General features: G+C 49.3%; 1 protein-coding gene across 1 annotated transcript; it reads left to right on the top strand.

The window, feature by feature from the left end:
• The first annotated feature begins 567 nt into the window (after positions 1-567).
• On the top strand, positions 568-16,560 carry TTL (tubulin tyrosine ligase). Its single transcript, XM_032682032.1, has 7 exons — positions 568-927; positions 4,947-5,025; positions 6,719-6,951; positions 9,242-9,377; positions 9,470-9,739; positions 10,682-10,825; positions 12,669-16,560. Exons 1-7 carry the CDS (start codon positions 771-773, stop codon positions 12,784-12,786), a joined length of 1,137 nt encoding a protein of 378 aa, XP_032537923.1. The 5' UTR covers positions 568-770; the 3' UTR covers positions 12,787-16,560.
• Positions 16,561-16,745: the final 185 nt, after the last annotated feature.

Raw genomic sequence — 16,745 nt, 5'->3', positions numbered from 1 at the left:
CCCTCCAGCTCCCGCCTCTGTCATTGCTGGTTTTCCCCTTCATCCCGAATTTCATGGGCATCCTGTTGCCTCCCGCCTGTCTGGGTCCCGCTGGAGGGCTGCCTGTCCTCTGCACACTGGCCGCTCCCCGGCTCCCAGAGGAGGTCCATACCCGTGGGGTGGTCACGGCAGCCCGTGTGTGCGGTCACGGCCAGCCCAGACCTGGCAGTGTCTCCGGTTGATGAGACCAAGGCTGGAGTCGCACCAGCCCTACAAGGCTATGAGGCGACAGGGCAACCACCACCTGCCAGTGCCCATGGCCTGCAGCACGACCTGGAGCTGGGCTGCAGCCCCGGGACACGAGTGCACAGCACCGACACCACGGCTGGGTGTCCGAGCCCAGTAGCGGGGACCCGCACGGGGAGTAAGCACCCCCGACGGGCCCTGAGCACTGGAGGGCAGCAGCGGGTGACAGGATCAATCCCACCCGCAGGCACAGCGGAAAGCGGCGGGGCCGGGCCAAGGGCCCGAGGCGCACGGCCCCGCCCCCACCGGCTCCGCGGCATCACGGGGCGGGGAGGAGCCGGAGTGTGGTTCTGGTTCCGGGTCAGTCCCCGCCCGGGAAGGCTCCTCGGGCGGTGCGCGGGGGCGGCGGTCCCGGCCATGCGGAGCCGGGCCAGGCGGCGCCGGCCGCGCAGGGCCCTGCCTGGGCTGCGGCGGGGCCCCGTGAGCCGCCGGGGGTAGGGCGGGGTGCCCCCCTTCCCTTCCCCCCCAGCCCCCCGCCCATCGCCATGTACACCTTCGTGGTGCGGGACGAGGGCAGCAGCGTGTACGCCGAGGTGAGCCGGCTGCTGCTGGCCAGCGGGCAGTGGCGGCGCCTCCGCAGGGACAACCCCCGCTTCAACCTGATGCTGGGCGAGAGGAACCGGCTCCCCTTCGGCAGGCTGGGTAAGGGTCCCCCCACCCCAGCCGCCCCCGCCGGCAGCAGGGCCCGTCCTCCGGCTGTCGCCCTGCAGCCCGGGGCTGCCGCTGTCCCCTCCCCTCCCCGGTGAACCACCGCCGCAGGGCGGGGTCCTCGCCACAGCCTCCGCTGCGGGCACGGGCAGGGCGCTCCCGGCAGAGACCCCGCGGTTTGGGAGGCGGTGCTCCCCGGCCCCTGGCACCGTCCTGTCGCCGTGACCGCGCGCGGGGCTCCCTGTCACCTGGGCTCGGTCACCACCCTGGCCTCCGTCGCCCAAACAAAGGGCGGGCACCGAAGGGTCTCCGTGCAGCCGCCTCCCGACCCCCACATGTCTCTCTGCAGGCCCTGCTGGCGCCAGCCAGGACTCGAAGGATCCCCCTCCCAACCTCCCGGAGAGTGGTTTCACCGGTACCCCGCAGAACACCCCCTGCCAAGCTTGAAGGGTGTGCTGTGGCGAAGCAGGGGGTTGGGAGGTGTTCAGGGATCACCCGAGGCCCCTCATCTGGCTTTTGGCAGACCTTAGGATCCCGGCCCCCCTGGGTGGAGCCCTGCTTCCCGGACTACCCTCCTTGTCCTGCAGCAACGCCCTTAGCGCCGTTTGCACCATTGCGGGGGGCTTCAGGCACACAGCGTGGGTTCGTGGGGGGTGCAGTGGTGCCAGTGGCATTCCCCTGCCTGGTGCTGGGCAGGGACATAGCGGTGCTGAGCTTACGTGTTATTGGGGTGTTTCTGGTGTTTGGGACAGGTGGGAAAACAGGTCTAAACCAGGCACACTCAAACCCTCACCCCAGAGTTGTGGCTGATGGGGATGTGCCTCTACAGGGCTTGGTGGGGGTGAGAGCACTAGTCTCTGCCTGGAGCAGGATGTTGGTAATTCCAGAGGCTCTTTTTGTGTTGTAGAGCTCCACGCCCCCCTGACCCACCACCTTTTCCCCTGCTGCTTGACCCCCACTGTCACACTTGCCAATATGCTGGGCCCTGGAAGCTGCCCTGTGCAGGCTTGTCCCATGGCAGACAGGGCTGTCAGCAGAGCCACCCTGGCCCTCTGCCCCACTGGATGGTGCGGAGCCCAGGAGCAGGGAGGGGAAGGGCTATGGACTGCCCACAAGCAGGGAGAGCCAAGCCAGGCACTGGCAGTGTTGCAGGGTGTGGCGGGGAGCAGGGATGCACTGTCATCTTGGCCCTATTTTTTTTCTCCTGGGGTGATTTTGCAGCACTGTTTCTGGCTGCAGTAATATCAAAACAGGAGGAGCCCCCTCACTCCAGCAGCTCTGGGGCAGGACAGCTTTGCAGCCCCTTGCCTTGCAGTAGAGACCCTGCTCTGACTGCTCTTCCAGATTTGCAAGTCACCAGCTCCAGCACCTCTTCCCTTGTCTCCTCATGCATTTGTGAGTGGAAAGTCCCCATCACATGGCAATGCCGTCTGGTCACCTTCCAGCATTGGGGTGTCTGCAGCAGGCAGAGAAACACTGAGAGAGGCTTAAGCAGTGAGGCTGCTCACACGTGCTGACAGCAGGCACAGCAAGCAGACCTGTGCTTTAATGTGCCCAGCATGGAGAGCCCATGAGCATCAGGCCTCATTGCAGAATGAGTGCAGTTCTTTGATGTGAGTGGGCATGCACAGCACATCAAGCCATGGTGGGCTTGCGGGCATCTCTTACTAACCCTTTCCGTCCTCCAAAAGTGTCCTGGGATGATGGAAGGACTTCAGTGAGCCCTTTAGCTTGTGTTGCCATAGGATGCCTGAAAACTCAAACCATTTCTCAGAGCTGAGACACATCTATAACCTGTGGAGAGGCACCATGCTTTGGCACTGTCTTTAAACCATCCTCCTATAGCAGGAACTGGTTGCCTGAAATCAATACATTCAGAGCAAAAATAACATGGTTATTTTGGTACATCTTTCAAAAAGCTGTATCTTCTCTAGTTCATCGTCCTAAAGCTGTCTTCCTGAGCAACTGTTGCATCAAAGCTGGTTTGGTTTTCCTAAGGGCTCTACTCAGTGGAAGCAGAATTAATTCAGGGAACTGTAGGGATTTGCATTACTCAGGGGCTCAACTGGGTCACTGGGAGAGGGGTAGAAGTGGGGACTCTCAGCGTGCATCACTGCTGCTGTCCAGCTGCAGGGACCTCTGTTGCTCTCACTGATAACCTAATTCTTGGGGGATTGTGCTCTTAATCTGTGAGTGTCTGCATCTAGCAAAAAAAGCAGTTTGTGCTAAGGGGAGGGAAAGGAGGAAAAGGCTGCAGAGGCCTTATGTAGGAGAGGATGCTGGACTGTGCCCTGCTGGCCACAGGAGGATCACCAGTTTGGTCAGTGCCTTGGCAGCTTTGTAATTCTGCTAAATGCATGGTGCAGACCTCACAACATGCCCGAGAACGTTTCCCTTCCTGCCTCGTGGTCTCTCTTTGCTGGCCACCAGACTCTACACTGCAGCCCACTGTTCCATGGCGATGCTCAGGAAACCAATAAGGATGTGTGTCCCCAGGATAAACTGGAAACAAAAGAAAATTTGAGGTTTTTTACTGTTTTCTTTCAGTAAATTAGTACCTGGCCATGGTACCTGAACATTGTAGTGCCTGAAGTTACAGATCTTCTCTGCAGGATGGTTCTCAGCTGTCTTGTATTTAAAGATTTGTGAATAAAAAACTCACCGAGGTCAGGGACATGACTTTGGGGTTGAAAATAGATATTCACGCTCTGTGATCTTGCAGCTGCCTGGTCTTGTTTACTCCAGGCCTTTTTTCCCAGGCAAACACCAAGGAGAATAAGTAAAACCCTGAATCCTTTTTCAAGGTTACAATCCGCTCCCACAAGCATTTTTTTTTTTTTTTTGGAAAGAGGGTGCAGGTGGAAGTAACTCTCATGCTTGGGGGATCCCCCTTGTCCAAGGTCATTTCAAACCAGAGCAGTTTTCCGTTGTGCTTTTCCCTATTGATTCTCTTGTCATTTGCTGTCACTGGTGACCCAGGTATTGCCCCAGGCATCACTTGCCTCTTGCACATCATCCATGTTCATCTGCACTGGTTGTGTGGGAGAGGCTGTGTAGTGTTACCCAGATTTGTGTTACCCTTCAGACACTTGCTGCCATCGTGTCCTTCCCAGAGAGCTTCCAGCTGAGCACAAGTGTTTGTGTGATGTGAGAAGGTGAAAGAAGGCAGGCTGTGATGTGGAGTCCAGCATTGGTAAGGAAGTACCCATCTGTTTGGCACTCTGTGGTATCTATGTGGTACTGGTGAGGCAACAGCTGGATACAGGGACCAATTTGGCACTTTCCAGTGCAAGAAAGGCTTAAGACACCCTGGACTGACTCTAGCAGGGGCCATTGGGATAGTCAAGGGGACAAAGGATGGCAGCCAAGCACGGAGACAAGGACTTACAGAGGCAGTACGATCTTCATCCTTAGAGATACTCAGACTCTGACTGAGAAAGAAGTTGAAGCAGAGACTCCCAGAGGTTCCTTCCCACCTCTGCTATCCAACAGGTCTTGCTGCAAACTGCTAGAGGGAAGGAAGATTCCAAATCTTTACATGTTTCCCAGTGTTTTGTGATACCAGGTTCAAGAGGGAATTCTGTACATGACAAAGAAAAGAGGCCTTTTGCTAAGATGTGATATCATGTGGTATCATGGTGTGCTTCCCTGCATCCTCCACTTGCATTTAACAGTATGTGAAATCTTAGTTTTTAAAAACTAGCAAATGGAGAACATTTTTGGGCGGTGCTGCCAGTTCCCAATGTGAATTAGGAAATAATTATTTTCCTTTGCAATATGGATGTGTCAGATTAAAAACAAATGGGTAAATGAATGGTTTTTTGCAACTAAAAGAAAGAAACCACAGGAGCCAGTACCAGCTTACAACCTGTTTCTGTAATGCAGGGCAAGGAAACAACCTCTTTTTTTTTTTTTTTTTTTTTGTCCATACTGCATAGGTCCTTTGCACCAAGCAGCTGTTTTCCCTTTATTATTTGAGAAGTTTGTCTGACCTCTTTGTTTCCCTTTCTTAGGCCATGAACCTGGACTTGTGCAGCTGGTGAATTACTACAGGGGAGCAGACAAGCTGTGCCGCAAAGCATCTCTGGTGAAGTAAGAAATTCACTGACACGTTACATGGGCTTGGCAGTTTTTCTTCTTGTCGAGTGTTGGACCTGTTTGGGGGGTATTTCACAGAACAACTGCCCTGGGAGTGTCCTACCATATGCTGTCTTCAGACTTCTGTGCTGGTCTCTAGAGCTATCTTTGTGCACAAAGGCATCTTTGTAACTTCAGGGGAAATGCCATTTCCATTGAGTTATATCTGCTTGAAACCAGAGAGCGTATTGAATCAGATTAGAACCAAATCAAAAGAAAAAGAAGCCCAAACATATCTGCTCTTTTTCCTTGTAGACATTTAATTAAAACCTACTGCTTTTATTCTCTGTTTCATACAGACATGAGACAGTAATATGCTTTTAGCTAATCAGATTTGTTGGTCAAACGAGTGCTTGGAGACATTTCCAGGAAGAGCTCTGGGAGTTATTTCTGCATGACCTGCCATGCCAAGGTCTCCTGGGGAACTATGGATGAGCTTTCATGGTAGATAACCCTCATCCCTGTGCAAACTCTGCAACCATTAGGGCATCTTCATGTCAGAGCTCTTGAGAGTTTGTGCTGCCTCTCACTGATGCAGTCCTGCAGATTGTGTGCTGATCCAAGGCCTCTCCTTCCCCTGCAAAGAACCTGTTTCCAATTGCTTCTTTGGCATTGGTGATGGTGTGTGTCAGAAAGTGGCAGAGTATTTTTTAAACTGGCAGAGTATTTTTAAGCACCCATGGTGCTCCTCAGGTGGATTTCTCTTTGGCCTGTTATCTAGAGGCAGTGCTGAAAGCACTTGCACAGCTGTTTTTATCACCTGGAGCTTGGCTGAGCTTTCTAAATGCACAAATCAATGATGCATCAAGCTACTTATGAACCCAAAGACAGATGACATTCCTCAGGCTCCTGGGGTGTCACTGACTGACTGCCATTTCAACAGAAAAGCACAAATGCACAAAGAGAGTCAGCGTGTCATGAGCTCTGTTTTTGGCCTCAAGCAAAGCACAAGTGTTCAGAAAGACAGGCAGCTCCCTTGACGGTGAAAGAAAACAGGCCTGGGCTCTGCTAACAGGAGTTTGCTGGCATCTCCAGACATTACTGGTAGAAGGGGTGTGGCAGAGAGATTGGAGACTGTGTGGTGCAAGGGGGATCCCAGATACCTTGGGATGTGAAACATGTAGCCATGTCCTTGCTTTCAATGGTCTTCATCCACAACTGGGACACCTGGTCAGATCTCAGTACAAATGAGATCAAGGACTAAGCACCAGCACAGAGAACGTTACTGCTCTGGCCTCCCTTTTACCAGTTGTGATCACTGCATCCTTCCTGCCTCGATCCGTGTTAGCAAACACACCTCCTCAATTCCCTTGTGCAGAGATGATGCAGGGAATGCACCACAGGCTTTAATTACATGGAAACTTCTCAGCTGTTAGTGTCATGGTATCAATAAAATGTTTAATGAAAGCCAGTGCAGGTTCTGGTTCAAAGAGTGGTGCTTGGCTGTGGGTTGGGGTTGCTGTGGTATCTTTAGGAAAACCATTATTTCAAGGGTCTAAGGAAAATACGATAATTTAGCACAGACTATCTGAAAATTGCCTATCCTCATCAAGCAAAAAAACGGAGTTAATGATGATTTTTTTTCTTATTAAATGAGTCCATGCAGGTGGGAACACTGGAGATTAACAGCCTGTCTCTCTTCACCCAGGCTAATCAAGACAAGCCCTGAGCTATCAGAGTCTTGCACATGGTTCCCTGAATCGTATGTGATTTACCCAACAAACTTGAAGACCCCCGTGGCTCCAGCACAGAATGGAATTCACCATCTCATAAACAACACAAGAACAGATGAGCGGGAAGTCTTCTTGGCAGCTTACAACAGGCGGCAGGAAGGCAAAGAAGGCAACGTCTGGATTGCCAAGTCCTCAGCTGGCGCCAAAGGTTCATTCTCCAGCACCATGAGTTATTTCTTGTTATTCCTTACTCTTTACATGATCCATAGAGTCATGGGGTTTGGCTGATATCTAGTCTGTCTATGATGGGCTTCACCTACCAACCCTATGCCAGTCAAGCCAGCACAGGGCTCTCCTTTGTCTGCTTGGTGGCATGGGGCTCCTGACAAGCATTGTCACGTGCACATGCTACCTAGAACATGCATGGCAGTGAAAGGGCCTCCATATTTCTACACGTGCGCCTCAAAGTATGGGAAAGTGCTGCAGGAAGAAGGCAGTAGGGACCAGGTGGGGGAAATGGGGAGAGCAGGAGGTGAGAGGGAGCAGAAGAGGGTATGGGGAGGAGGTCAGCAGGCAGGACAGCAGCCATCAAGGGCCAGGAGCGCAGCTCCCCATGCTGCAGCTAAGCCTGGCTTCACTTGGGTGGAAATCTTGCTTGTCTTTCAACCAAGCTCAGATGCCTGGTGCCAGTGGCCTACTGAGAAACTGAGCAGCCACAAGCTCAGTACATTGAAATTACACCCAAGCCTCAAGGGAAGATACCAGAGCAAAGACAAGCAATGCAGTGTCTGTATGTCCCTTTAATTTGAATAGGGCAGTAGATACCCAAGTGATAATGTGTCCTTCCTTGTTCCAGGGTCATTACATCACTTGCTCTACAGAAATAATGAGCTATGAGGTAGCTGGACACAGCTGTAGTTGCAATGCTTTGATAACTATGTGCTGTCTGTTACTTATGGTGTTATCATGGGCATGTTATTAGAGTGGCTTCATTTAAAAACTTACCTTGCCATGTGTGCAGCAGAGCCCAGTCTGGCCTTTTCAAAGGGAACAAGCCCACTTGTATTACTCATACTTGCAGAGTCATTTTTCATGCAGCCTTGCAAAAAGAGAATGTGAAAGCCAGAGGTGGCTTCCATTGCTGGTCTGCTCTCTTGGCTGTTACCGAGAAGTATCAGAAGAGTATGCTTATTTTCATCAGGAACGAAGGAGAGATGACTCCTTTTGCTATGCCAGTGATGGAAAATGTTTCTGTGTGGTAAACTGTCTGGCAAAAAAGTCAATCTGAGTAATTGAAAAGGCCATTGCTGTGGTCTGCTCCAAGATGGGGAAGTTTACATTCTCCACATACTTGATGTTCAAGTGTGATCCCATCTTTTCTGCACTAAAGCAGAGTAGCTTTTTGTATTCATCAGTGTGCTGCTGCAAATTAAAGTGGAAAGCAGACTCTCATGTTAATCTTTTAGAGGAAAGTTTTAAGTGTCTGGGAATTATTTCTGATGAAGAAGAAAGTTTGTTGACGTTGATTACCAAGGCAGATAGAGCTCAGGCACAGCCCCTGGCTTGGGACAGGTCTAGTGGAAGCTTGGTCATTCATCACTAACAGGAAAATTAAAGGTTTTGGATGCCCTGATTTAAAAGTCGAGATATTTCAGCTGTGGCTAGAGGTTTAGGCCTTTTCTTTGAGAGAAGGAACAGCTGCCCCACATAAGCTGCTTTGTTGCCTCACTGGATTGCTGACTAGGTGCACAGTTAAGCTAACCCCCCCCTTGATTCACCATCTGTCCAGTGCAGAATGGGTGCCTGATGATCTTCATACTGCAGGGGCTTTACTGGCTTACAGGGATATTTCTTCCCTTCTTTCTCCAGTGCACAGCCTGAAGTTGTGCCAGTACAAGTTTCTGCCTGGCTCTGCTGTGATCAGGGGACTAAAAAATCTTGCCTCTGCATAAAGCATGGGTGAGGAAACATACTTTGGTGACAGGACTTCCTTTCAGTGGAGGATGCTGGGGTGAATGGGAGGTCAGTAGGGCTGAGAAGCTGTGACTCAGGTATGCAGAGCATGGAGCATTGAGAGTACCTGCAGGGCTGTGTTGGCAGTGACCTTCAGAAGTCACATCTAGGAGCATTTTCCATGGGATTATCCTATCAAACTGCCTGTGCTCCAAACCTGTATTATACCTTCAGTACCCTCTTGAAATGTGGGGTTTTTTGCACAGTATTTCCTCCAAAACACTCAGCACAAAATTAAGACTAAGTCATCGGGTTTAGTCCAAAAAGTTAACTAAATGTCTGAAGAATGGGCATAGTGCCAGAGAAGTATTAGACAACTTTAGCAGAGCTGGCTTATCCTTCATGCCACCATGCCATCCATAGGTTCTTGCATGTTGCATGGCTTTTGGGGCAAATGAGCCATGGTCCACTTGGGGCCTAAAAATAAGCTCCAACAAAGGTAGAATGATCCTCTACCTAATTTTGTCTTCATCTTTCTGTGTCAGGAGAAGGGATCCTGATTTCTTCAGAGGCTACAGAGCTTCTGGACTTCATCGATGAGCAGGGACAAGTGCACGTGATTCAGAAATACCTGGAGAATCCTCTACTTTTAGAGCCAGGGCATCGCAAGTTTGACATCAGGTAACCTTCTCTGCTTTTGTAATACTGATTTTCTTTTTCATGCTGTTTCTTTTTGAGCCACTGAGACTAGAGTTTGTTCTCTTGTCCCGCAGGAGCTGGGTTCTCGTGGATCATCAATATAATATCTACCTCTACAGAGAGGGTGTCCTGCGGACCTCTTCCGAACCATATAACAGTGCTAATTTCCAGGACAAAACCTGCCACTTGACCAATCACTGCATTCAGAAGGAATATTCCAAAAACTATGGGCGGTATGAGGAAGGGAATGAAATGTTCTTTGAGGAGTTCAACCAGTATCTGATGGATGCCCTGAACACAACGCTTGAGAATGGCATCTTACTGCAAATCAAACACATAATAAGGTAGCCAACTGCCTGCTCCTTAGGAAAACATAACCCTTCAGTGACAGGGAATGTGTACCGACAGCTGGGGAAGCAGCCAGACCAAGAAGGGAAGGGTTTCAATTGCTTAAATTTAAAAGGCCGTAAATAGTCCAGTGTCACTCCTCAAAGAAAAAGCACCTCCGTAGGTGCTGTTTCCTCAGTGGTATGTGTCAATGTATCTGCATTTTACCAGCTGTGGCTGGAGAAGGATGGAGTGATAAGGGAAGACAGCAGGTCAAAAGACAGGGCTAGGAGAGGTTGGGATTAGAAAAGGTATAAGGTGCAAGAGGGGAAATGAAGCTGTAGGCGAGTCTGCGGGGTTCTGATGCTTCTCCCACCATCAGCAAGCAGCAGCACATGGCATTGGCCTTGGTCACCATACTCAGTCCACAGAGCCAGCTCCCTCCTAGGCACAGAAAGTGCCTACAGAGAGATAACAGAGATCATGGTGCTTTAGAGAATCCAGGTCTTGACAAAGCAATCCTTCATGAAGGAGTTTACTTTGCAAGTACCCCATTGCTGTGATTGCACCAAAAAGACATGACAGAATCTTTGAGGGACTTGGAGGCAAATGAGCGTCCAGTGGCAGTTCCTTGGGGACCTGCTGCAGCTCTTTGTGTCTCCAGGCTCTAATTGCGTGTCATGTTTTTCAGTTAACCTGATACAGTAGTGAGGGAGGGTGCTGCTCTCCAGCTCTTTAGGAGTTAATTCAGGGGTGTCCCCGTGTGTATTTTCATGGTTGCAAGACCTCACTTGCAGGGACCTGGTTACCATGGCATGTATTGTATATAGCTTGTAATTTGGGGCACTTTCACGGCAATCCCTTTTACTTAACTGTACTATACACATGCCCTCAGAAGCTGCAGTGCAACAGTTGTCCACAGGGCTCTTAATGTTGAGTTTCTGTTTTTCCCTTCACAGAAGCTGCCTTATGTGTATAGAGCCTGCAATCAGCACGAAGCATCTTCACTACCAGAGCTTCCAGCTCTTTGGCTTTGACTTCATGGTGGATGAGGAGCTGAAGGTCTGGCTAATAGAAGTCAATGGGGCCCCAGCGTGTGCTCAGTGAGTAATCACTTCCCATAATACTCTTGTGATGCCACCATTCACATGAGGCACCCAAAACATGGCTATGTCTCCAAGTGAAAAAGGTGGAAGAAAGTGAATTAAACGGGAGTTTTTCAGGCTAACCCACACTGAACACTGGTCTAAGTGCCAGTCGATTTGGGTTCATTGCTCCTGTCTTTGTGTTTAGTATCCCCTGGCTTCTTTCCCATGTGAGATGGGGCACTAAGCTCAGTTTTTGAACAAATGGGTTTGAGTATAACTTGGGTCATTTTTATTACTATTGGGCTGAAGTTATGTTGAAGATTTAATGCTTTGGGAGTCAGATCGTTTCTCAGTCTCTCTTGTGGAGCCACTGAACACATAATAAATGAGTAGCATTAAGGGCAGCAGCTGGAAGTGAGTGACTAAATTTGCAGGCAGCAGGACTCCAGAGCACACAGTGGATGCTGCAGACATTGGGTCAAAGCTTCCACTAGCCACAGGGAGGCTGGGACAGCCAAATAGCCCTGGCCATGAACATCTTTGCATAGGCACAGTGGGAGGTGCTCTATTATGTGATTGAGACAACTGCAGGAGACTAGACATCTTTTGCTAAATGAGCATCTGTATCATATAAAACCCCAGCAAAACAGAACAGGCTGTACATCAGTACACTAGAATTTGATCAGATTAGACGTAGATTAGATTAAATTAGATTAGATCACCACTCACAGTAGACAAAAAATGCTGGTCAAACCTACCAGGCAGCCTGTTCAGCAGCCTTTTCAGGGATAGGGCTTGGGAAGCTTTCTTGGTGCACGATGCCCTGTTCACCATGTGCACTGTGGTGCAATACTGCCTTGCACCTCCTTGTGTTGCTGTATGGGAAGAATTTGGCTATTGCTGGGTGGATTTGGATTGCAGCAGTGCCCTGTTTGTTTTTTGCCTCTATGGGCACTTGGAAGATACTGAAAACAGCTGAGGTAGGTTTTGGCTAATAGCCAAATTAGGCTTCTTTCAAGGTTATTCTAGTTTATAGCACCCATATCACACAGTTCCCATTTAAAGAGAAAAAAATTGGCTACTGAAAGTAGTAACATTCCCAGGAGCTGAAAAAATATCTTGCTGTCATGTAGCCCCAAAGGCATGGAGTAAAGGACATTTTTAATCCTAGGAAAGACAGCTTTGGTACTAAATATGTCCCATATGCCAGCATGCCAGAGAGGTTACACATGTATTTCCTTCAGCAGAAAATTAATCTATTGTTAACTCATCTCAAACACCTTGTCTCTCTTCTCCCTAATCCTGCTCTGTATGATCTGTGCCATGGTGAAAGACATCCCTTGCTTCTGAGGGTCCTGTGAAGCCTCTGTACCTGGTCACAAGCTGATGTGAATAACTTCACCCCGGCACAGCATTTCATCAAACCACGAATGCATCAGAGCAGTCTGTCTGGGGTACATCCCCATGTGAATGGGGTCTGGTGTAGTAAATCAGGACTCCCTGAGTTGGAAGGCTGAGAGGGTACTGAGATGTCTGCTCCCAGTCATCATGGATGTGGAGACTCTGCTCAGAAGCCTGTCCTGTCAGTAAACATAGATAATGGGTTTTGTGGTCCCATTTGGCAGGGAGCAATATTGGGAATAGGATCACCCATTGAAAAAGAAGATGGTTGCTGGTATAAGCAGGGAGGAGATGGAAGAGATGCTGCCCTCCTCCTGTTTGCCACCCTGCAGCTCCTTGTAATGGGAGTAGGTTCATGTAGATCCTGCTAGGAAAATGCATGTCTACATAAAAATTGGCTGGGAGTCTGCTGGTTTGTCCTGCCTGAGTGTCTGATTCTGTCTCTCTCATCTCTTAGGAAGCTGTATGCAGAGCTCTGCCAAGGAATTGTGGATGTAGCCATTTCGAGTGTTTTCCCCCTCAATGACACTGGGCAGAAGATGAGCCAGTCATCATCGATCTTCATCAAGCTGTGATGACGTCGGGACTGCCACTGCTGTGAACAGGGAAAGACTGCATCTCTGGGGTCAGCACAGTTCGGTGGCCTATCTCAGTAACATGCCAAAAAGTGATAGAGACAGGCTTCTTATTTTCTTGGAAACCACAGGGAAAAACAACAAAACAGGCATCCACTCAAAGCTGTGATTAGCCAGAGCTGCTCAGATAACTCTGCCTGCATTCACCAAAATCCACTTTAGAAACAGCTTCTGTAACTTTGATATCTGAAACAAATCTCTCTGGGAGAACAACAAAATAACCTTAAAATGAAACCCCAACAGGGATACTGTATATGCTCTATTAGCTCCTCCTTTTCTATAGAGAAAACATTGGGTTTTTTAAGGGAATCGAGCGAAGAGAACGATGAAGTTGTCCTCCTGCTGTGTTTGTTCTTTCCTCACCTATTGCATCATTAGTGCCTTAGCTCCGCTCCAAATAGGTGACTCCTTTCCTTTGTTCCTGCTCTGTTACATAGAAAGGAGCAAGCTCTCTTGCATTGCAGGGTGCCTAAAACCAGGAACACCAAGAATTCAGTTTCCTTTGGTCATTTTCCAAGCTGGTTGGCTGAACACCTAGGCAATGGCTGGCAAAAGGGTGCTGAACTGCAGGCGGTGAATTAACCCAAGGAAGGAAGACGATTTTGTTTATTTATAGCTATCCCTTTTCCTACTGAGATTTGAATCAGTGTCTATCCCAGTCTGATGCAGTTTAATTCTGTTTAGAAGAGGTAGAGAGAGCCCCTGAGAGCTCACTTGCGAGCTGTAGGATTTCTACCATCACTTTTGTGCTGTGTTTCAAATAGCAGAAACCTGTGAATTTAGGTTCTTCTCTCAACTTTCACCTTCATGATTTGAGGCTTGAACCTGAAACCTTTCAACCCAAATGATTTTTATCCTGTTTGATCCAGCCAGTTTTATTCTCCTCCATTTGACAAATATTGCAATCTTCTGCCATGAACACAGTCCACAACTTGATCTCAGCTAGGGGGAAAGTGGGTGAGCTTTTGTAGACCAGGAGAAAGATTCCTGTTTGCCACACAACTGGGAAAGCAGGTTTTTGGGGGGGAAGGAGAGTTTAAATTCCTTGAGGTCTCTGAATTTCAGAGCTAACATCTGCTTTGAGTATAACCTAAATCCCTGGCATATTGCCCACCCTGTGAAGTGTATCTGAATTTTCAGTGTGAGCCCAGCAGGTCCCTCCTAAGACAGAGCTCTTTGCAGAGCACGGTGGCACTTGTAGCAGCAGCAAGCTTTGGTGGGGGTGTTGGGAGCTGTGTTTTGCTGCTTCTGGTGGGGAGAGATGGTTGGCACTGAAATTAACTGGTTTGTGTTGCCCAAAACAAACAAGAAGAGATTGTGGAGGTTACAAGCTGCCTATATATAATGGGAAGTGAATCAAGCAATGGGATTTCTGCCTTCTTCAGAAGATCCTAGTGCTTTGGTGTACTCATCTCATGCCAGCAGACCATCCTGGCACCTTTCTGTAGGCAGGACTGAAGCAATTCATGCCTCCTTGGAGTGATACATTTTATCGTGCATTTTATCACAGGACTGACATTCGTTGCAACACACTCTGAATCTACAAGTGGCACTGTTTGACACAGGGCCACTCAAATCCAGGAGGGAACAGAGTGCTTAGCAAAACCCCGTGGAAGCATCGCAGAGAGGGCACATCCCGAAGAACCACACAAACACCTCTGAAGTTGTCAGCGCCCTGAAGCCAGCATGGATCTGCATCTACGGAGTGCGTGGTGGATTCAGAGTGCACTGGTGCAGGCAGAGAAGTGACAGGGAGCAGGACCTATGTGAAAAGGGGGCTGCAGCTTGGTTTCCCTGCACTGCAGGTACTGGCAGGTGGCTTTACTTCTAGCGAGATGCTGAATGCCAGGTCTGGTCTCTGGATTTGGGCCTCATGGGTGTTTGGAAGATGGACTATGAATGCACTGCTCCATGAGATGGGAAGTGCTGGGTGATAAAGTAGGGAGAGGGGTGTGGGGGAAGGAGTGGTTGGGTTTTTAGCACATGGATGTAAAAATGTCACTGCAGTCCAGGTAAAATGTAGCGATAACATGTCAAGGTAAAATGTAGGCTGTTAAGGGCTGTTAATCAATTTGCAAAGTTCAGCATGTCTCCATTGACATTTTCATGTTAGCTTATGTGAACTTAAGAATAATACTATCTTGCCCAGCAAAGAGAAGATCTCACAGCAATTGGTCTCATCCAGGATGTGCCTGAGGTGACAGCTGGGCTCTCACAAGCTCTAGGGCAGATGAGCAGAGCGTGAAGTTAGACCAGAAAATTTTCCCCATCGCAATGAACTAGAAATGCTTGTTTTCTGGGGTGCTAAACCCCTCCTTCTTTTCCCCTAAAAAGGGAAGGGGAGGTTAAATTATGATGATGAATCACTCCCTTACTGCACAGTAACATGAGGTTCCTGGCTATGTAGCAGGATAAGAGAGAGAAAGCTGCCTGGATACAGGCAAAAGCAGTGGCCCCCACTGGAGCAGCTGGTACCACCAGCAGGAGCAATGACTGGAGATCTTCTGCCTAATTCCAAGGCCTTTCCTTCCCCCTTTTTCATCCCGGATTGGTTGTGGCAGATCAACAGCTGGCCATTTTTGCTGTTCATCTGAAAGTGGGGCTTCGGCTTGGCAGTAGAGTCATGACTACAGGCAGTGCAATTATTCGTACCCTGCCTTTTAGGCTGGGCATGGGGGAGGTAGTGTTTTGGGAAACTTGAATCTTCCATTTGCTGAATTTTTCAGGAATAAGCAACAGCCTCTGGAGGAAAATGTGTGTATTTTCCACCTTCTCTCAGCGCTCCCCAAAGTAAAGCACAGAACGTAAATTATAAAGGACAGAGAGCACAGTGCCTAAGGTTTTGCCCAAAATATTAGCTATGAGGTGGAGTAGAGGATGTGTGTGTGGCTGAGGCCTGAGCATTGCAGCCATGGGTGCACCTTGCAAGTGATACTCACAAGCCCCTATGAGACTTTTGTTTGTTTCTTTTTTAGGAATATACAACAATAAATGTTTTCTAGCTTATTTCAGCTAAAAGGTCAATAGAAAAGGTCTTACTCTCTTTCCTGAGCTTTCACCCAGGATGGTGCTGGGTTTCTAGAAGACATCTACCATATTGCAGAATGTCTCTAGTCCTAGATGTATCCCTTCATGTCATCCATGAAGGATTTCTGGCCCAGATGTTCTGGCTGTGTCTTCCAGCAGGGTCTGGTCCCGCTGGACTCTGGGTTTCAGATAATTCCGATGTGGCTTGTTGCATATAAGTTAGTCATTGTTACCATGCAACAGGTATTGTGTTTCTGCTGAAATCTGATGGCTGGCCACAGTCCACAGAGAATGCTGGACAAGTCTAAGAAAGGCTCAAAAGCTGCTTTCATCTAGGTGGCTGTGGCCAGTGCCCTTCAGGACTGCTTGCATGTACCTGCTCCCAGCATTTGTTGTTCTCCACATGCAGCTCTCCCTCAGGAGAGCAATGCTGTGCCATGTGTAGGTTCATAAACATATTCCATTGACAGTGTCTGCTGTGGCAGCCCTGGGGAAACCCTGGTGTTGAGAGGATGGTGGGGTACAGGGGGCGCTGCCAAGCTGGCTGCCTGCCAGGCTCTGGATCGTGTCCCCAGCTGCTCTCACGTCAGCATGTGCGTGTGAGGCTGGCAAGTGCCTGAGTTCCGTGGATCTCCGGTGACTCTATCCACATCTCTCCTAAACCATCATTAAAACATGCAAACCCCACAGCCTGTGGTGTTTCCTTGGGGCAGTGGGTCCCTGGAGAGTCATGTCCTGTGGGTGCATGTGGTGTGTTTCCCGGCAGTTGGCGCACCCCTCATCTCGAGGTGACAAAGGTGAGACAGCAGCGTGGCATGACCGAGCTGGCCTCACCTCCAGGGCTGTCCCAGCACCCGTGGGAGCTGAGGGGT

Source organism: Chiroxiphia lanceolata, chromosome 3, assembly GCF_009829145.1.
Source record: "Chiroxiphia lanceolata isolate bChiLan1 chromosome 3, bChiLan1.pri, whole genome shotgun sequence".
Taxonomy (NCBI): domain Eukaryota; kingdom Metazoa; phylum Chordata; class Aves; order Passeriformes; family Pipridae; genus Chiroxiphia; species Chiroxiphia lanceolata.
Note: the sequence above shows the minus strand (reverse complement) of the source record. Positions and strands in the feature narration are given on the sequence as shown.